We start from the raw sequence: 20,214 nt of genomic DNA, 5'->3' as shown, positions 1-20,214 counted from the left end.
GTGAAAAATCAAAATAACAGAGAAATAACAATAGTTTAACCCAACCATTTATATTTCTTCCTTTAGTCTCAAAATAATAGGAACTTACTTTATCTTTTTCTGACTGTTGCTTTTTAATGCTTGTAAACCTTAATTTTTCAGATATTTACTTTAGTATTCTGATGAATTACATGGATTAGGACAAAAACTCCTTTATAGCCAACAGATGGTTTACATTTCAAGCTTTCTGACTTCTTTGAACATATTCACATTCCACTCTTTCAATATGAATCGATTTCCTTCTTAGTTTCTGAACTTGATCATTGCAAGCAATAAACATAGGAATTTCCTATTTGAAAAAAAAAAAAAGCAAACATACATTTTTTTAATTAAAAAATTATTCACCAAAAGAGAATTTAAGGATTTCAATAATTTTCCATTTTCATAATTCTTTGCATAAATTCAGCATCCACAAAGAAAAAATAAACTAACTAGCCTCCCCCTATTATAATGTACATGAGAAAGCAAAAATAGATAAATATGAAGACTAACCATAAATACAAAGACTATAGTAGGTAATATGAATAAGGTAAGGAAAACATGACAGGAACATAAAACTAAAAATAGGTGTCAGCCCAGTGAGTCTTGGAGCCTCGTCTCTTTCGTCCCTGTAGATGTAGCAATGGCTACAAACAAATGATATTGTTATATGTAAGCCACATCAATTCTGGAAGGAATTCTAAGCAATTTCAATAAATTGAAGCAGATTGGTTTTCATTCAGGATGTAACTGATGATAAACAGGCAATGTTCAAGAGATTATAACTTCAATATATTCACCCATGGGCCTGGGTGAATAGCAGACAGTACTATTACTCTAGTTACCATTTGTATTTGTTAACAATAGTTTGATTTCTGATTACTATCATGCATGATTTTTAAGATGTGCTTTATTAATGTAAGACATAGTAACTGATACAAGGAGTCTGTTTCTCTTCCAGAAATGGAAATACAAGAAATAAAGGTAGTGTGTTCAGCTTTAAAAAATTCTGATTATAAATAAGAAACATATGGAAGGATGCTCGTACAATCACTAGGTCATTTTTCAGCTGTCTCTCTGTTGCAGCTGGTTGCTCTGACAGTGACCTTAACCTAATCCAATTCACTGAGCCTTAGAAACCGTTGCAACTTTTCATAAAAGCACTGGATGTGTTTATGCATAAATTCTTCTTATCTCTGATACTTCTTTGGTCATTCTGAGTCTCTAAGAGTACTCCAAGTTCTCTTTTTAAGACATGATAGCTATTTATTGCAGATTTAATACCATCTCTAAAACCATCCCCATCCCCTCAGGATGCTGAAGTGGAATATACTTTCTAAATATTACATTATCTCTTCTATAGTAACACATTCAATCCAATTTCTGAGCATTTCTCGAGAAGAAACCAGGAGGCTGCTTCTTCCCTTTTGGATACTCCAGCACTTTGTTCTCAGAATGAATGCAGCCCCAGCATGAGCACAAACTGCTTTACAACTAATTTTATACTCATGTATCAGGATCTCAACAAAGAGCAGAGAGGGACACAGGAGTCACAGGGCAGTTCCATAGCACACAAACACAGCAGTCAAAGCACATAGCTGTTCTGTTGGAGACATAATTATTCCAACCCAGAGCATATGGCTTATCACATGTCATACAAAAGACATACAAAGAAATATTAGTGATTTTGCTCCATGTGGGAAGTTAACAAAAATCACTTACAGAAGAAAATCTAGCATTGCATCTAGGTCTGTAAACCCCGAGAAGCCTTTAGAAGCTTTCTTAGGTTGTTCCCGTGTCTTTCTATCCAACAGAAGACAGATTTTGTTTTTAAACAATGTGATTTCTAGTGTTCATTAGTCATGAGGAATCTAAGCAATAGTCCATAATTTGTTCTTCCAAGAACACTTAAAAACAATAAAAAATGGTAAATTATAGAACTTGCCAATATTGTCCTTTAGAGACTATGATAGATGATGAAAGCCAAGGTCTTTAAGCAGCTGTAAAAATACATCATCTTTGCCTAAATATAGAACAAACCTGAGTGTTTAAAAGTAAACTCAGCTTTGGTTTACTTCATAGGAATATCTTGACAGCAACCCTATGGTGCTCTCCCTACTGCTGCCTCATAGCCCTCTCTATTAACCTATGTACCTCAGCAATAAGGCCCTTTTTTTGTTTTCCATTTTAATTTTTCCTTCTTCCTGGTATTCCGCCTCCCATCACACAGTCCAGAGTCATTACACAGACAGTTCTGGTCCCTGCTGCAGGCACCCTGGCAAAGCCATTTTCAACCAGCAGCCATACAGAAGGCAGAGACTTCCCCCTCTGGAACGCAGCTCTTCAGCTCGGTCAGTTCTCCAGCGCCTTGCAGAGGTTTACCACAAGCAAGACAAGTGTCTCACAGAGAATCATCAGCAACCAGCCCTCGGTTCCATTTTAAACAGGAAGAAGTACGGAAGAGCTTTCTTCCAACATTTTTGTACTAAACTACTGAGGATTAAAGAACTACTAAACACCATCATGGCAAAATAAGGTACTTAACATGCTAGCATCTAGGAGAACTGGGTTTTGCTGAAAGCCACCCAAAATGAAGAGAACTGCCCTCCCTTTGGTGTCATTTTCTCTGGCAACATACACTGGATAAGAACTGTTTATGACAGCTTTTGCCATGTGCCCTTGAATGATTAGCTTTTAAGGGAAACCGGTTTCTTTTTTGATCTGCCTTGGGGAAAAGCAAGAGCAGAAAAAGTAGTCAGCCTGAAGCTCTGAGCAGGTCATAAGATATGAGGCCACTCCAAGTACAAGATAAATAGACTGAACTGAAAATCAGCCAGTTCAAATGACACGCAAAACCTGCTCTTGTCTGCCTGCAAAACAAAAATCTTTCTTCTGATCCTCAGGGATATTTTCTGCTTTTGTTTTTCACTTTACCTTCGTTTGAGATTAAACACTCCTAAATACTAGATTCCTTCCAAGATGCCAGAGAAGATACAATCAGCAACATCTCCTGCAGTTTGGAAAAGCTACCTTAACTTTCTCCTTGCTTTCCTCCTGCCATCCATACTTATCCAACTTCTCTCTTTTTCTGTCCTAAAAGCCTTTTAATCTTCATTCTCTCTTTGATACAGGGCAACACCAGGGAACAAATTTTATACTTACTCTGTATGCAACCCTTCTCCCAGAAAATTAAGCTTTTCTAAAAGCAGAATCCAGAGATTGAGTGTTCCTTGTTAGACTGACTTGTAGCTCCTCCACTATAAATAAAAAAGTGTGATATTTCATTTACACTTCCAGCTACATTTCATGTCCTTACAAAACAGTAGGGACATTATCATCATTTGAATTTCATCCAGGTTTCCATTTTACAATTAGAAAAACAGTCATTTTATGTGCATAACATTTCAGCTGAAGGTATTTTGTAGGTAAATCAGTTTGTGAAAATGAGATAGCACAGGTTAAAAAAAGTAAATAAGGCACACCTGACAAACCAGAAACAATACCTTAAATAATCTCTCAAGGTCCTCTTGGAAAACTGGAACTCAATTCGTTAACAGAGCTCATTTAGCTTTTCAGAAAAGAAATTACTTTCTAAGTGTATAGATCCTTATAACTAGAATCCGAATAGATACCTATATGTAGAATTTCTAAGTGCTAAAAACGTCTAAAAAGCATTCTCTGCTTGCCAGGGTGAGTACTTCCTGGTAGCTTCCCTATTGCTAATGCACACAGACCACATTTTTCGTTTCAGATGATTTGAGTTCTATGAGCATTTCAAGTCATTTTGAGCAAAAACAAAGCAGCCCTGATGCTGAAAGCAGCAGTACCATCCTTCCTTATTAGCAGCCACTTGTGCCATCCACTTCCTTTTGCTGAGCATTTGTTACATAAATTCAGATAACAGCAACAAAAAAAACAACTTGGTTTTATCTGAAATTAGTTGTTGATACCTTATTTTTCCTGGCACATGGGATGACAAGCAGACGAATTACGGGACAGGACTACTACTTTATTTGCCACTACCAGTTTAAAGTAATAGTAAAACTATATCCTAAGGTAAGCCTTGACGACATCAAGATGAACTAATTACCTGACATACCAATCTTCAGATGTATTTGAATGTTCATGAGTGCTGGGATAACAACAGTGAGTATGCATACTACACAACATTTTTGTGGTAAGTGTACCTGTGAAATCTTGTGATACTGATTAACACTTTTGAAAACATCTTCTGCAGAAGCTATTACAAAGGTCTTCAAACATTATACATCCTCTTCTCTTGTAGATCCAAGCAAGTAAGAGCTTTCTTGCATTAACACATTTTCAATGCTTTGGTTATCTAGTAAGCATCCCTTATTTTTAATAGTATGTGCGGAAAAAAATAGGCTTTTCCATATACATCGCTGTGAAAACTTCTAGGGCTTCAGTACTTATAAAATAAATGCATTTCTAATGTTATATCATGTTGTCAGTTTCAATACTCAGTATTTTCACCTTAGAATATTTATCCTTTGATTACATTCAAGCACTGAAAAAAAAATGGATTTTCCAGAGCCAGATGCTGGATATTCAGTGGGGTGGGGAGGAGAAACAGCTGATTGGAAAGAGATCAGCTGCAAAGAAGAGGTGCTATTATTACTCCTGAAACATGCATGAGACCATGGGAGATGGTAAGGTGGAATTGATATGCTGCAACTTTTCTGCCTTTTCCCCAGCAAATCTACCTTTTCTGCTAGGTAGAAGTCCTTTAATTTGTAAGTTCCTACATAATGCAGTGGAAAACACATTATTATCCTAGCCACAAAACTTCAAAACTTTTGGTTTTCTTACTGTTCCACCTGAACAGCCATCAGAAAGATTCAGAGTCCACTTTCCATTATTACTGACATTGTTCCCTTTATATTTTTAGTGATATACTTACAACAAAATCATTACTCCAGAGCAAGCTGCAAGTCCTAACTACAACATTGTTTAAACTGCATATGAACTAAACAAAAAACTTTTTTTTTTTTTTAAATCTTTATAAAAGCCTAATGAGTTCAGAAAATTGCAAGTGATTATAAACCGGAAAAAAAGTTTAGACAGCAAATGGCTGTTGCCACTCTCCAATTTCCATATTTACTAACGACATCTGGTTTTAAACAAGACAGAACTTCCAAGAAAATCTATCCAAATAGGTCTACTGTTTATCTCCAACATTATCTAGCTGATAGTGCTATCTTATATATATATTTTTAAATGAAGTCATGAAAATATTAATCTGAATATATTCCCCATAGGTTTTATTGCTACATACTTTTTAAAGACTTAGAAAAGCTACCTTGTAAACATACAAGTTGGTCATCTGGCTCCCATTTATGCAGACTGCCAAAAACACATAATAAGGAAAAGGATGGGGGAGGAAGAAATGCATTAGAAATCTAGAATGCCACTGCTTCTATTTCATATGAAAATTCTACACCTGGATGGTATTTACTAAGCTATCTATAGAACTGAAACAGAACTTCACTCAAATATTTATTGTGAAACCCAACTTATAAATAAATTGTGTAATAAGTCTTTCAATTAAGAATTTAGACATGGATTACTCGTCTGAAAATCTCAACACATCCCCCACCCTGCCCCCATCAAACTCTAAGAAGTATTTTTTGTTTCCAGAACCCTTCACACAGAAAAGTTTCCACTTCTTACCTAGGTGAAACTTCTCTAAACATATACAAGTTGTACTGAAACATTTTATCAGTCATAAAAATGTGACTAATACATTATACATATGTTTTGGCTCTACCTCTGTCTCAGTCAGAAAGCAGCTGCTTTGTCTCTTAGCTAAACCATTAAACAAAATGGGTAACACATGCCTTGTTATAGACCTCTAGTTTGCACAATTAATATTTGATTCGGAGAAAAAGCCTTAACAATTATAAAGAGTAAATCACCACATAGCAGAAAACCAACACTTTCGCAAGTGGGATGAACTAGACGGATTTAACATTTACAAATGTTATTCAAAGTACAACCCCCTGCTCCAGGATATTACCTCTTACCCTAGGGACAGAATGCTGGCAAAGCATTTTTTACCCCATGGAAAGCATTTTTAAGACTGTCAATCTTGGAAGAAGTATTCATTGCAGCATATGTATTTCATAACTTTACTCTTTTATCAATCTACCGTGGGTTAACATATACATATCTGGTTTTAGGACACAATCACAGAAGAACTTGGAATCTACTAAAACGGTAGGTGGATGTTTTTTCCTAAAAGAATATTAACCTAAAGTATACTAACCTAAGGCTTAAAAAAAGCACTTGATTACAACAAGCAGGAAAACATGCCGTGCAAAGATTTATTTTTAAGAAGTACCGCAAATGTATTTAAAATGCTTTTAAATTATGTGTGTAGCCTCCAACCCAACCCCAGTTGTGTATAACCTGTAAAATATTCTGGTGTGTGTGTATGTGTAAAGTTATATTGTGCAATTTACTTTCAAATGTAAAGGCAAAGGCAATGAGAGAATGATTTTCAAACCTAAATGCTTTATAACAAATATCGATATCTTGACAGCAGGGAAAAACCTCTCTTGGTTTAATTGATTCAGGAACATACATGCCAAGTGTTTTGTAAAATGCTTTACAAAATCCTCCTGACATTGCCAAAAGCACTACTCTGGGAAACAAGCAAACGTAATTAAGATAATATTTTCCCTTACTAGTTGGAAAAGGCTGTTTGTTATTTCCTAGTTTCTCTTCACGTTAAGAACAGTTTTTATAATGCTGGAGTCTAATTAAAGAATACCAAGAGTTAAAAGTTGTTCCATGTTCCTTATGCGTTAGAAACCCCTGCCAACTAGTTCTCTAGGCTTTAAATATTGTTTTGACGGATTGCATTTTCATTTCCAGTCACAAAGAAAGTATTCTCCATAGTCAACACACTAGCAGATCTTCATCAGCTCTGTGCAAGCCAGATCCACTGTTCTGTGAGAAAATGAAGACTTTGCAGCCTACTTTTTTTCTGTTTGTGTTTGTACCTTTGGTGAAGTCAGCACCACCTATACAGCAAGAACCATTCAAGTTTTATGAGTATGATACAGATGTTACCGTGGGAAGCCTGATCCAACAAGATTATGAAATGCAGTCCAAGGATATAAAAAAGGTATTTATCTTATCAGTTTAATATTTTAATTGCTAAGCGTTATATGAATGAATAAGGTGTAACATGCATGTATGCAAGTTTTATGGAGAAGTCTTATAATAATGGCAAAACATACAACAGTTTCAGATATAAGGGAAAGTCACTCCAATTAAAACCACAAAAATACTACCCTTGCTACGATTTGAGAAACCCACAAAAGACTTGCTTTTGCAAGTAAGAATATAGCATCGTTTTAAACTCTGCTGTAGTTATGTACCTACTACTTTCAAATTTCATGAAGAGCATGTAGTAACATACTAGCTAAACAGTTTGAGTAATGTTGTATTAACAAAATAAGTTTAAATTAAAAGCAAGGAGGGTGACTTTATTTAGTTGTGTTTTTATTTTAAATAAAAAATAACACTTGAAACAGTGCTTTTTATTGTATGCAACCTGTCATCATAAATCACAGTTTTCATTTGATTCAAACTATTACTTGGTCGGTTTTTTTTGCCTTTTTTTTCCCCCTGGTCTTTTTTGCCACTCGACAGTTTCGTAGTCCTAAGCTACTATAGAATGTCCAGTCCTGTTGTAGTCACATACAGTGTTAACACTTTCAGACTCTTAAACGCTGCAATAAAAATATGTTATGGCACTCACCAGCACCCCCAAACGGTCAATTCTGAACTGTTTTGCTATGTGCTCCACATACATGCTTGTTAATTTAAACACTTAAACATAAGACACAAAAATAGAGATGAGTTAAAGTGCAACAGCCTCAGCTGAAAGGCACAGTAAAAACCCTCACCCTTCTGTTCCGAGTGGATCTGACAGGACCTAAGAGATGCACAGAAAGAGAACAAGATACGACATTTTATCAGACAGGTAGGTAAAAAGCTAACAATGATTGTCCTAAAATTAGCTGCCAAGGAAAATGACATTTCTAAACAAAGTGGTAACTACCAGATCTGGATATTAATAACTTCAAGGTAGTTTTTATCAATATTAACTGTACTTGTTACAGTAGTAGTCTGATAAACAAATAAAAGGGGAGAACAGAAGATAATTGTTATAAGTAATAAATTCCAGTACATCTAGAGAAAAATCACTTCTGCATATATTTTTACTATTTTTCAAGTTCTACTTAAATTATGGCTTTCTAGTATTAGACTAAAAATGGCAGCTCAATATTTATAGTAAAAATGCCTAATTCATTTCTGAATCTGACATCTGCCACAGTGACGCAGTAACATGTTTCATAAACCTCTGATAAAGAGACCACTTAAAATGACTCAACAGATAGGTGACTATCTACTCAGTAAGCAAATTTTAAAAAGCTCCACATCAATTTTAACAAGCTAGGCACAGCATCAAGTGACATTCCCTTCTAAAATCATTTTAATAGGAATACACTACTATTTCAGCAAAAAAGAAGAATAAGGAATATACTGTATACCTATAAGGAAAGAGAGCCAGCAGATATGCCACAAACCAATCAACGTCTGTGCTGGCAGCAGTATACACTAGAGGTCTACTGAAGGCCAACAGTTCTGCTTAGGATAATTCCAGGAATGCAATGGGTCATTATTTCCATCAGGTCGGTCCTCCAATGACGTGTTTTCATTGCAAAATAATAAATTAGTTCCTTATGTGCAACAAATACATCTATACAAGTTCCAAGGTTCCCAATTTAAAATCACTGGATATGCAAGCAAGTCCTCTATTCACTTACAATAGAAATTCTAGCTTCCAGAATATTTCAAGCATTAACTGTAACTGAAATATGTGCCAACAGTTTCTTCAAACATGCCCAGTCAGAAAAGCATGACACAGTTAACTCCTTACTCTGTTCTCAATCAATAAAAAAAAAAAAATGGAATTTTTCCTAAAAACAGAAGTACCATCTACATTTGTGTTTGTAATCAAAAAAATGAAGTGAACTTCAGTGTAGTATTCAGCAAAAGGTAATCCAAGCCATATTCATTATAACATTGTTTGAAACAACAGCCTCTCCTGTCTAGAGATTTAAAATACTAGAAATCTAAAATCATGAAATCTTGATTTCCACAACAGGACGAACTATCCACTTAGACACCATCATGTGTCTGGACTAAATTATTCCACTGAATATAAACATTCAGCTTTACCGAACACCCTTGTGTGTAATCAGGATGAATCATTCAATTACTTTGCCGAAGTTTTAAAGATATTTAAAGTGTTTAGATATCAAATTGTAATCTGGTTTTGTATGAGGAACTCATGTTTGCAGCACCAAGTGCAAGAGACAGGTGGAATTTAAGTATGTAAGCAGGTCAATATTTCTTCAATGTATATCCTATATATGTAAGTAATTAAATTTCTGCAGCTATAATCCAACCAATCTTTTGCACCAGTATTCCATGGCTAGGAATTTCTGTAGCTGACCAGGAAATATTGCCAATATACTGGTTATTTCTACTTTTATTTGGGGGGCTGGGAATATATTGTTTGTGTATTTAACAGTATTGTGTAAATAATCAGTTTTATTCTTTTGTTGACATTTCATGCTTTCAGAAATTAGTTGTGCGGTGTATCCTGTACAGAACTCACATGCACACTTGTTCTCGGATCACACCTCAAGTAGGATATTGTATTAGAAACCTACAGCTGGTACATATGCTATGTCAGCAAACATTTTTCACATAATCATATTAAAGCATATTAAAAGCATCCCTTGTGAGCCAAGCACACTACAATAAAAGTGCAATTGTTCTGCATCTATACCAAAGTCTCCACTGGCATCAATACTTCAGTCAGAATCATGTTTTCACATGCCTAATCGACAGAACTGTGCAAACTAAACATTTTTGCAGAAACATTTTTTAAAGATTTGATGTTTGAGTCTTCTAACTTTTCAGCTTACACTCCAACTTCTCTACACCAAATACCGCAGATCTTTTAACCTACACGGAAGCTGCTGAACTGTCAGTAGCATTCTAACTCATGGAGAAATGTTCTGCTATAACAAACCAACCCATCCCAAACATTACAAAAAAAAAACAGTTGTAAAAAAGGGCCATAGCCTGGATAGACAGACGCAGGGGCGAGCCAAGTGATGGATGATTCACAGGCTAAAAAAGGGTCAAAATGACAGAGGCAGGCCAAGATACTTGTTTCTCAAGCTCAATAGTTTTATATTGCTAAATACAAAAATTCCCACTAATAAATAAAGCAAAGTTCGTACCAAAAGTAAACCGACAGTGTTACTTTCACATTGCTGTAGTAGATGAAGAGTGTGCTACATGCCTGAATGAGGAAATAAAAAAAAAAATGGTTCTCTTGTGAGCAGCCACAGAAGCTCTCTTCAGTTACTGTACTCAGGCCAAGATCCTGATCATTAAGCATGTTAAAGAAAAATGTTCTACACACCTGTTGATGTACTTCTCCCCATGTGTTGTTGGTAGCCAAGCAGACCAAGAAGCACATTGTCTTACTCTGTCCTACAAGTATGACCCATCAAAAAAGACAACAAATGATGCTAGCTAAACACAACTGCTATGGACAACCTAACAGGCCCTCCAAACTTTAATATATGCAAGCCATAGTATGACTTGCTGTAAGGGGAAATAGCATGTAATTAAAGTTCCTATCATATTCAATGAAATCCTATAATTTCCTGCATCACTAAAGACCCTGTCTGTTAGCAGCTCAGGTTTAATAGAGATTTAAGGGCATTTAACGAATATGTACTGCAAAATTTCAGCCAGTACCTGAAACGAACATGTTTATAAACCAAGTTTCTGTGCAACTGAAAAGTTTAATAAATATCTCTATGGGGTATTTTAGATAATTTTAAATGCAAGGAAACGTTGGGATTCTTCCTTTTTTTTTTTTTGGAACACAAATGATTTAAACTATAGTTATAAGAATCCTTTCAAATTTTGCATTATGCCTTCTGCAAAATATCCTGTCTTCAAAAGTGCAGGTTTCTGTAGACACCCATAACTTACATATTCCTTTCCCATCACAGGGTTGATATTTTCTCCCCTCCCGTGCCCCCTTATTGTTAGTGGTCTTATCCAAAGAACAGTAGCAGCAACATCTTCTCTTTCTGCCTTTCAAACCACAGGGCTCACATACAAAAGGGATAATATATCATCTTAGTCATCCAGTGTGTAAGAATAATTTAAAAATTAAATGTCACGAGAAAATGTAGGAAGCTCATTTGAAAAGAAGTGCTATTTAAGACCCTTGTAATACTGTGCTTATTGTTTTTTAAAATACCATTTGCTCTCACACAAAGGATGCAACAAACGTTTCCCTTGACACTGCCCTAAGACTGCAAGGGGATGACAGCGAACGCAGTGTAAGACCAACAAAGGATACAAGTAAGTTAATGGATACGGATACTGTAACATGCAAACTCTACAAAAGACTCTATTAATATAAAAATTGAATATACAGAGGATGACAAGGGATATAGAAATAATGTTCTGATCTATGAACATCTTTCATATCTCCTATGGAAAGTCTTCTAAACTTTTGCCTCTGACAGAACAGGTTAATAAATCAAAGTATCTTCAGGTAAACACTGAATACACAACACAGCTTATAAGAATCTCTCTAGACTTACCCGTTTGTATTTGCTGTAGAGATGTACCCACATTAAATAAGCTAGGCAATACAACCAAGAAAAGGAAAATATATACCTCAATACAGTCCACAGTTTCCCCAACTCGCAATGAAATATGTTTAACTTAAATAGCTTAACTTGAGGAAATTTCTGTTCTCACAGTGCACATCTGATGACCATGGAAGTCAACGTTTTATACATTCTTGACTTTTTGTTTCTGCTAACATGTAAAACATCCAAAAATGAATTGAGATGTAAATGAATTTGGGCATAATATGATTCCTAGGACAAAAACAGTTAAAATATATCAGGAACATTCTTCCCAGTGGCTCTGAGGTGTATTGTCCAGAAGCTTCCTAACGAGCCATGATGATTTTTACGTGTAAAAAGAAAAAGCTGTTTTCTGACAAACAGAGCACAGAAAAGAGAGAAACATTTTGGGTCTATCTGTGATATCACAAATGATTCAGCAAGACCACTGGAGTGTCGATCTGCACTAATGTTTTAATCATAGCGATTAGCTATTGCCAAATAGCATCTGTCAACAAGCCTGCATCAAAAGAGGAACAAATCTGGGAAAATCCCTGAGTTTCTAATTCAGACAAGCATAGAAACTGTTGCATTTTAGATAGTGATACCATTTTTCTCCCCACCCAATCTTCCCCCCCAATAGAAGACAAGAAACCAAATCAAAAAAAAGCACACTGGGTGGAACTCAAAGTATAATGGGTGGTAACATTCACAAAGTTAAAGCTCCAAATGTCAATCCCATTTTCTGCAGTTCCTTTGTGAGAAGAAGGGAAAAAAAAAAAGTGCTCTAGTACACATACTGGTTTGGCCCAGTACTGACTATTTCAATAACTCTTCAGATTGGGGAAGATCCTTTTGTGCTATACAGTTTTAACAGACTACCTAGCAGTATGAAACTACTCTTCGCTACAGACCAAATTGGAAGCCAACCAAAATCTCGCAGTATGTAGGTAACAATAGTGACAAAACTGGATTCAAAGCCGTATTTGTTATATATATTTGAATATTCCTGTCATAAAGAATTAGCACAAATAAGAAATGAATAATAGCTTATTAACATTTATGACAGATAGGACAAGCCATAATAGACTTAAACTGTGTTAAAGGAGATAGAGTTTCTCTCATTACTTAAAATTACAGCTATAAAAAAAAAAAACAACTCAGTAACAGATTGCCTAAAGCAATTATATAATCACCACCACTGGAGTTTTTATAAAGAGGATTAGACAAAATAGTAGCTAGGAGTAACACAGAGTATACATGACCCTGCCGGAAATGCTCCAGTGCAATTTTGATATCAAATGTGGGCACTTTCAGATATTTCTCCTGCATGGCTTTCTCTTTTGAAAGCAATCACAGAATCACAGAATTGAAGGGGTTGGAAGGGACCTCAAAAGATCATCGGGTCCAACCCCCCTGCCAAAGCAGGTTCCCTAGAGCAGGCTGTCCAGGTAGGTGCCCAGACAGGCCTTGAATATCTCCAGAGAAGGAGACTCCACAACCTCCCTGGGCAGCCTGTTCCAGTGCTCCGTCACCCTCACCGTGAAGAAGTTCTTTCGCATGTTGGTGCGGAACTTCCTGTCCTCTATCTCGTGGCCATTACCCCTTGTCCTGTCCCCACAAACCACTGAAAAGAGGTTGGCCAAATCCCTCTGTCTCCCACACCTCAGATATTTATAAACATTGATGAGATCCCCTCTCAGACTTCTTTTCTCCAGGCTGAACAGACCCAGGTCTCTCAGCCTTTCCTCATAGGGAAGATGCTCCAGGCCCCGTACCATCTCTGTGGCCCTCCGCTGGACTCTTTCCAGGAGATCCCTGTCTTTTTTGTACCGGGGAGCCCAGAACTGGACACAGTGCTCCAGGTGAGGCCTGACCAGGGCTGAGTAGAGGGGGAGGATCACCTCCCTTGACCTGCTGGCCACGCTCCTTTTAATGCACGCCAGGATCCCACTGGCCCTCTTGGCCACCAGGGCACACTGCTGGCTCATGGCCAACCTGTCGTCCACCAGGACCCCCAGGTCCTTCTCCTCAGAGTTCCTCTCCAGCAGGTCATCCTCCAGCCTGTACTGATACGTCCGGTTGTTCCTTCCCAGGTGCAGGACTCTACACTTGCTCTTATTAAACCTCATTTGGTTTCTTCCTGCCCATCTCTCCACCCGGTCCAGGTCTATGGTTCTAAATGGTTCTAAAGATTACATTTAACAATGGTCAAAGAGTTGCAGTCATCAAATTCACAATGCTCTACACTTGAAAATGAAATAATATGGATTAATAGCATTCCAAGACAAGCTCAGTTAAGAACAGAGAATATAACACAAGGAAATTATGCATGAAAGAATACAAAAACAGACAAAAAAATCAGGGTATTAAATCTTTGTGGAACTTGCTGCTAGTAGAACAACTAAAAATTTAATAGAGGGGAAATCTTAAAAGATACCAGAAAAAAATGTTTTGAATATTAGTTGAATAACTTTTAACTGTCTACTCAAAATAATTTGTTTTCAGATTTACCTACTTGCCTGCTCTGTGTGTGTTTAAGTGGATCCGTGTACTGTGAGGAAATAGATATCGAAGCTGTACCCCCACTGCCAAAGGAAACTGCGTATCTATATGCACGATTTAATAAAATAAAAAGGATAGCAGTCTCAGATTTTGCTGACATTAGTAAGTAATTTGTAATGATAATGCATTTGTTGTTGTCCTTTAATGTTATGTCAAAATAAGATATACTGTATATTTTGCTAGGTTATGCAATGTGTATTACTTAATTCAGTGCTTGTGCTAGAAGAGGAACTGTGAAGACAACATGGATAACCCGCTTTGGCCCACATATCCATTTTGATCAAGCAACAGGGTGCTAAAAGTCAAATTTAACTGTCTCCTGGCCAGTCTTAAATGACCGTGTATATTTCCTTCCAGTGCTCCAGAGATCTCTCCCACCTACTTCACTCTATGACACCGCAAATTCTACCATGATCTAAAATCATGTTTTCTCTATGCAAACAGGAAGGATAACACACGTGTATATATATAGTCTTAATAATGAGGAAACCCAAGTATGGATTTTATTCACATTTTGTGATCTACAAATGCAAATACTAATAGGATAGTGCAGCCATTGTAACATCTAACATAAAACCATGCATGTTTAGTATGTTACGGAACTATAAATTTGATACTTAGGTTTCTATTTCTTTTGTGTATAGCTACTTTGAGAAGAATTGATTTTAGTGGAAATAGGATAGAAGAAATTGAGGATGGAGCCTTTTCAAAGCTTCTGTTATTGGAAGAACTTTCTCTTGCTGAAAATCGGCTTGTAAAACTTCCTGTTCTGCCTCCCAAACTAACAACATTTAATGCAAACCAAAACAGAATCAAGAGCAGAGGAATCAAAGCAAATGCTTTCAAAGTAAGTAAAAGATCACAATCTAGGCAACCAAGGTAAAGAAAAGGAGTATACCATCACTGGGATTTTCCTGTGTTATTGTGATCAAAGAAACAGACTAGGACAAAGAAGCTTTTCAGGTTTTTTGTTGTTAAGGCACACTGGAATAATACTCCTATGCACACTGGCGCACTCATGTAGTAGTTCATCTAAAAATTCTTGTCTTTAAGATATAATCCTACCTACTTCCTTTCTCTCTCACACACAAAGAAATAGTGGGTTCAAAACTAATGGCTCAAATACAAGTCTGTGGATGACATAAATGTATTAAACAAGGATATATATTTATAGTGGTGTCAAGTTTTTATAACCAGTACGCCAACACTGAAATTTCCAGTACATAGAAGGCCTGTGACTTTCTTGGTACAACAGGATGCAACATTCACAGCAAAATATTTCCTGTTAGATCACATTATAGGCTTTCTCTGCGCTCGGAAAAACATAGATGGCTTATAACAGACACAATAGTAAGCAATATCAGCAATGATTCTCTCTTTCTTTCCACTAGAAGCTGACAAATTTGGCCTACCTCTACTTGGGACATAATGCACTGGAGTCCGTTCCCCTGAACTTACCAGAGAGTCTGCGTATTCTTCACCTTCAGGTATTTCTGAAGTATTTCCTTAACTTTATATTATAAAAAGACTTAGCTGCACAAACCAATCTCTACTTCCTTCTAAAACAGTTTAAACTGCAGTCGTGCTATAGTTGTCCAGTGCTCCTCCAAATAAAACAATTTAGCTCTCATCTGTTTGGCCACAACCAGTGCTCAACATGCACATCCTCATTAATACACAGGGGGGAAAAGTAGTTAAGACTTGAAATAATTCTCTAGAATAAAGTAAAATTTAAGTACCCTTACTGTCAGAAGCTCTTAGCTAACTACCACACAAAAGTTTCTCATTAGCTTTTGTACACCAAGTATAGGAAATGGTAAAAAAAAAAAAAAAAAAAAAAGCAATAGTCTTTTGTCAACCATATATTCCAAACCTCAAATTGTTTATCAGTTAATTGATTGGTTTGAAGAGACTTCATTCCTACCTATTTTTAACACAATCAACCTCAGTGACAATAAAATTGGAGGGGATAAGAATAATATTACAGCTCGGCAATTCTCTAACTCACGTCTGTATATGCGTGTGTGCACGTGTATTTATTTAAAACTGAAAATTTGTTTTGTTTTGCAGTACAACAATATTACTACAATCACCGATGACACTTTCTGCAAGTCGAACAACACACGTTACATCCGCACGCGTATGGATGAGATACGGATGGAAGGCAATCCAATCCTCCTGGCAAAGCACGTTAATGCTTTTTCCTGCTTGAGAACATTGCCTGTAGGGACATACTACTAGTCACTACTTCCATAATTATACTTGCCAAAATTCAAGCACGGTAACAAAAAATTATTCTTATTCCTGTTTACATGTTTATATCCTCTCTTTTGCTAATGCAGTTTTCCCTGCATACCCCGAACTTTTTCCTGTTGAAATGGAGTTCTCCTCTAAAATAACTATTTCAAAACAGCCACTTAATTTAGGAGTTACAATGCCACCCATGCTTTCAGATTCTTTTGTTGATGAAAGCATAAAAACGTGTACACATGCATATGGTTTCAACTTTTAATTCACTACTTATTCTTCACATGCAGGGAAAATCATGTAACTGCTTTTTCACATTCTTTATCAATTTCCAGGACAATCACCACATTTTACTTTCAGATAAACACAAACTTTCTTCGAGCAAGCTACAGAGGAAAAATACATTTTAATTCCTATCATACTTGCTTTGATCTGAAATAAAACTTTTTCAGCTGACCTTCGGAAATGCATGGAATGAAGTTGCATATGAAAGAAAGTTACGTTTAGACACAGAACTTCACAACGTTTAACTTTATTAAAGCTTCCTTGAAAACTTGATTAGTGGAAAATAAGAAAAATTCTTATCTAGGCTTAGTGTACCTAGCAACAAAGCAAGTGGAACATTTCAAATGTGTCAAATGTTCTTCTAATATTTTTCTTTCAAAAAATAATCTAAATACAGTTATAGATATATATTACAATTGAATGTATACATATATACGCATTCAATTGTATATGCTACATATAAATATTTTTACACATTTTTGATGGAAATATAATATATATATATATATACACACACACACACTTTGTTCAGCTGTGCTCATATGAGTCAACTTTAACTTCCCATTTAAATACAATGGTCAGCATACAGCATGGTATGACAGAGTACCTTTGTTATTAAGACATGATATAAACTGAGCCTTGTTCCTCTGCTTTTTCTTGACAGGAAATGTGACAATATAATTAACAGCAAAGCTGAATTAATGCTTTTACCTGTAAATGAGCAAGATTTCAACTAGAAGTCAGTACAAAGAAACAGAAATACCTTTGTACAGAAACGTGTTCACTCATTATACAAAAATCACATTAAATCTTTAAAAAGAAAAGCTGATTCTATCACTGATATAAAAATAGTGCTAACCCTGAGCAAATGAAACTAGCATAATTTCACTCAAGTACTTTAAAACAATCTATTGAAAAGAGAAAACAATGTGTGCAGACCTCAATAATCCATTCACCTAAAACTAGACATAATTTCTTTCAGAACACAGTGTTTCTAATTACACAAACATACATTTCTTCTAACTTGGTTTCTCCCCTCAAATACCTACCACAGGCTTAAACTCTTCAAATAAACAAATGCCAAACAAGTGCTAGTACTATCACCTGATCAACTTCATACTAACTTTGAAGCTAGCGTAGATATCTAATTTGTAGAAATAGTTAAGCACCAAATGCATGATGTATTAATACCACCTAGAATACTGATTTTATAAGGTATTTTGTATTAATTATGTCTATCTTATTTAGCTAAGCCTTGATTTGTTAGCGCTTGTGCTCTGGGGAATTATTAATAAATTCAAACTTAATTTTGAACATACTGATGCTCTGCCACTAAGAGTGTTGAGATCTAAAAGACTTTAAGTCACTTTTTAAGGGTAAGTGACTATGTCAAGCATCAACTGTGGGTTCATCGTTCTAGAAAGAGTATGCAAATATGAAAAGCAAGACAAATATATTTTTGCCCTGAACCCATTACTCAAAAAAGGCATAGCAGTCGCCATTTTTCCAGTTTAAATTATTTTAACAAGAAATTCCATTTTCTTAGTGCTTCTGAGAACAAGAAGTCCAACAGTGAAAATAACATTTGATTTTCATTTTTCCCATCTAAGTCATAAAATTTTGATATTTCCAGGTGTTTAGCAAAAAGATAAACAGCCCCAAAGCATATCAAAATACATTCCAATTTCAATCCAAATTTATACCACGAAAAAAATAAAAGCCAGCAATTCTCTCATCCCTATTTGATGAGATGAAGTAAACACAAGTTAGAAGCCTAAGTAGTGCCTCTGATCTTATTCTCATTACAAATCATTATTGCTAAATAAAGCTCTTTCTAATGTTAACGGAGTCAATAAATATCAAAATTATTCCTCTTATTTCCCTGTGAAAACAAGCATGTGCACACACATGTATAAACAGGTGTATGCACATTTATGCAATACATACACACACAAACACTCTAAGATCTTACTACTACCACACCATTAATTTTACATGAAGTTGTTGTATATATTTTTGAAAAGGTACTAGACATCAACAATAATTCTAACTTAATGCTCTTAATATTTCGTGAGCAAACCACAAGTAGACAACTGGTATCTTCTCAAAGCCCCACACAGACAATAAATTATCTGATACATTTTAATTTACTTTTCCCCATTCACAGCAAGTTAAAACATCAAAATATTAAGTGAGAAGGGCTATACTATGCAAGATTTTTTCCCTTCTGTTTTTGTGACCTGTATTAATATCAAGCTGAATGTACACTGTTTTTTCCCCACTACTTAGTTCTAGTCCGTATTTCCAATAAAACTTGAATTTTTTTCTTGTTTATCAACTTGAATAATCTGCTCTACCAAGAAAGCCTACATATTTGAGTTATGCAGTCTCATAGCAGACTACGCGTGTGCCTAGATCAGAAAATTATTTATAGCTGTAAATCTGTTTTCTAAACATTTACTGTGGCAACACAGCAAGACCTGCCATACAAGTTATATTATATGACTATCACAGAGAAGGGGGGAAAACAAAACACACTGAGCTAAGACTTCTGGGACACTTCAATCACCTCTTCAAAATTTGTTTAAAGCACTACCTTGTAGATTTTTTTCTGTACTCAAAGATAGGAGTAGCAGCAGAAGGTAGTAAAGGTATACTGAACTCTTTGTGTGTGTGTGTGTGTGTGTGTGTGTGAAGCATGCATATGGCAGACTAACCTGTTTCAGTAAAAATTCACAACTGCTTAGGCTCAAATGCAGGGAATATATGATGTAGAGAACAATTTGTTTACAACTGAACATTGCTCTATGCAAACCTGCTTAACGCTGCCCCTGCTCTACGGAATAGCCTACTTACTGTCAAATATATATGACAAGCAGCTTTTTTGCTTAATCCAAGTTATTTGTCCCACAATTATTCTCTTTAACTGCAAAAACGCACTACAAAACTGCCATTTTTGATGATCAACTTCATTTGCAAATTGCAATAGTCATTCATCTCAAATCTCCATTACTACTGAATTATCCATTCACTTCTACTTTATTGCTTCCTTCTCAAGTATCAGAGCTAATAGAAGGGGGTAAAAAATCCACCTTTCCTGCTTTTATGCCATGACAAAACTATTAGAAGCACCACCTACTTCTACCTAATAGCGTGGGTAATTTTCTTTTCAGTAACTAAAGAATAAAAAATATAAAAGCCAAAAAAACACCCCAAGTAGGTCTTCTCTCCAATACTGTTTCCAGTTAGCTGGATGTATACTTGAAGTCTATCAAGCGGGTAGTAAGAAAAAAATCCAAAGTTTAATATTGTTATTAAAGTGTGAATA

At 35.8% G+C, this 20,214-nt stretch overlaps 2 protein-coding genes and 1 long non-coding RNA gene across 8 annotated transcripts in view; 1 reads left to right on the top strand and 2 right to left on the bottom strand.

Annotated features, from left to right (window-relative positions):
* LOC310880562 overlaps nt 1–11,417 on the bottom strand; it is a 32,703-nt gene extending 21,286 nt beyond the window's left edge. Inside the window, exons 1-2 of the long non-coding RNA XR_014571760.1 lie at nt 8,604–11,417; nt 7,956–7,984 (exon numbers count right to left, since the gene is read on the bottom strand). This is a non-coding gene — a long non-coding RNA (uncharacterized lncRNA). The remainder of the gene's footprint in view (nt 1–7,955; nt 7,985–8,603) is intronic.
* The window catches only part of CENPP (centromere protein P), a 138,010-nt gene that overhangs the window by 100,779 nt on the left and 17,017 nt on the right, over nt 1–20,214 (bottom strand). The window lies entirely within an intron of this gene.
* On the top strand, nt 6,106–19,224 carry OGN (osteoglycin). The gene is made up of 7 exons (XM_083796588.1): nt 6,106–6,255; nt 6,916–7,168; nt 11,430–11,514; nt 14,298–14,456; nt 14,999–15,201; nt 15,746–15,841; nt 16,425–19,224. The coding sequence occupies exons 2-7, from the start codon at nt 7,001–7,003 to the stop codon at nt 16,593–16,595; spliced, it is 882 nt and encodes a 293-aa protein (XP_083652714.1). The 5' UTR covers nt 6,106–6,255; nt 6,916–7,000; the 3' UTR covers nt 16,596–19,224.

The sequence above is a fragment of the Anser anser genome (assembly GCF_964211835.1).
Source record: "Anser anser genome assembly, chromosome: 12".
Classification (NCBI taxonomy): Eukaryota; Metazoa; Chordata; class Aves; order Anseriformes; family Anatidae; genus Anser; species Anser anser.
This window is presented reverse-complemented; position numbering and strand designations above follow the sequence as displayed.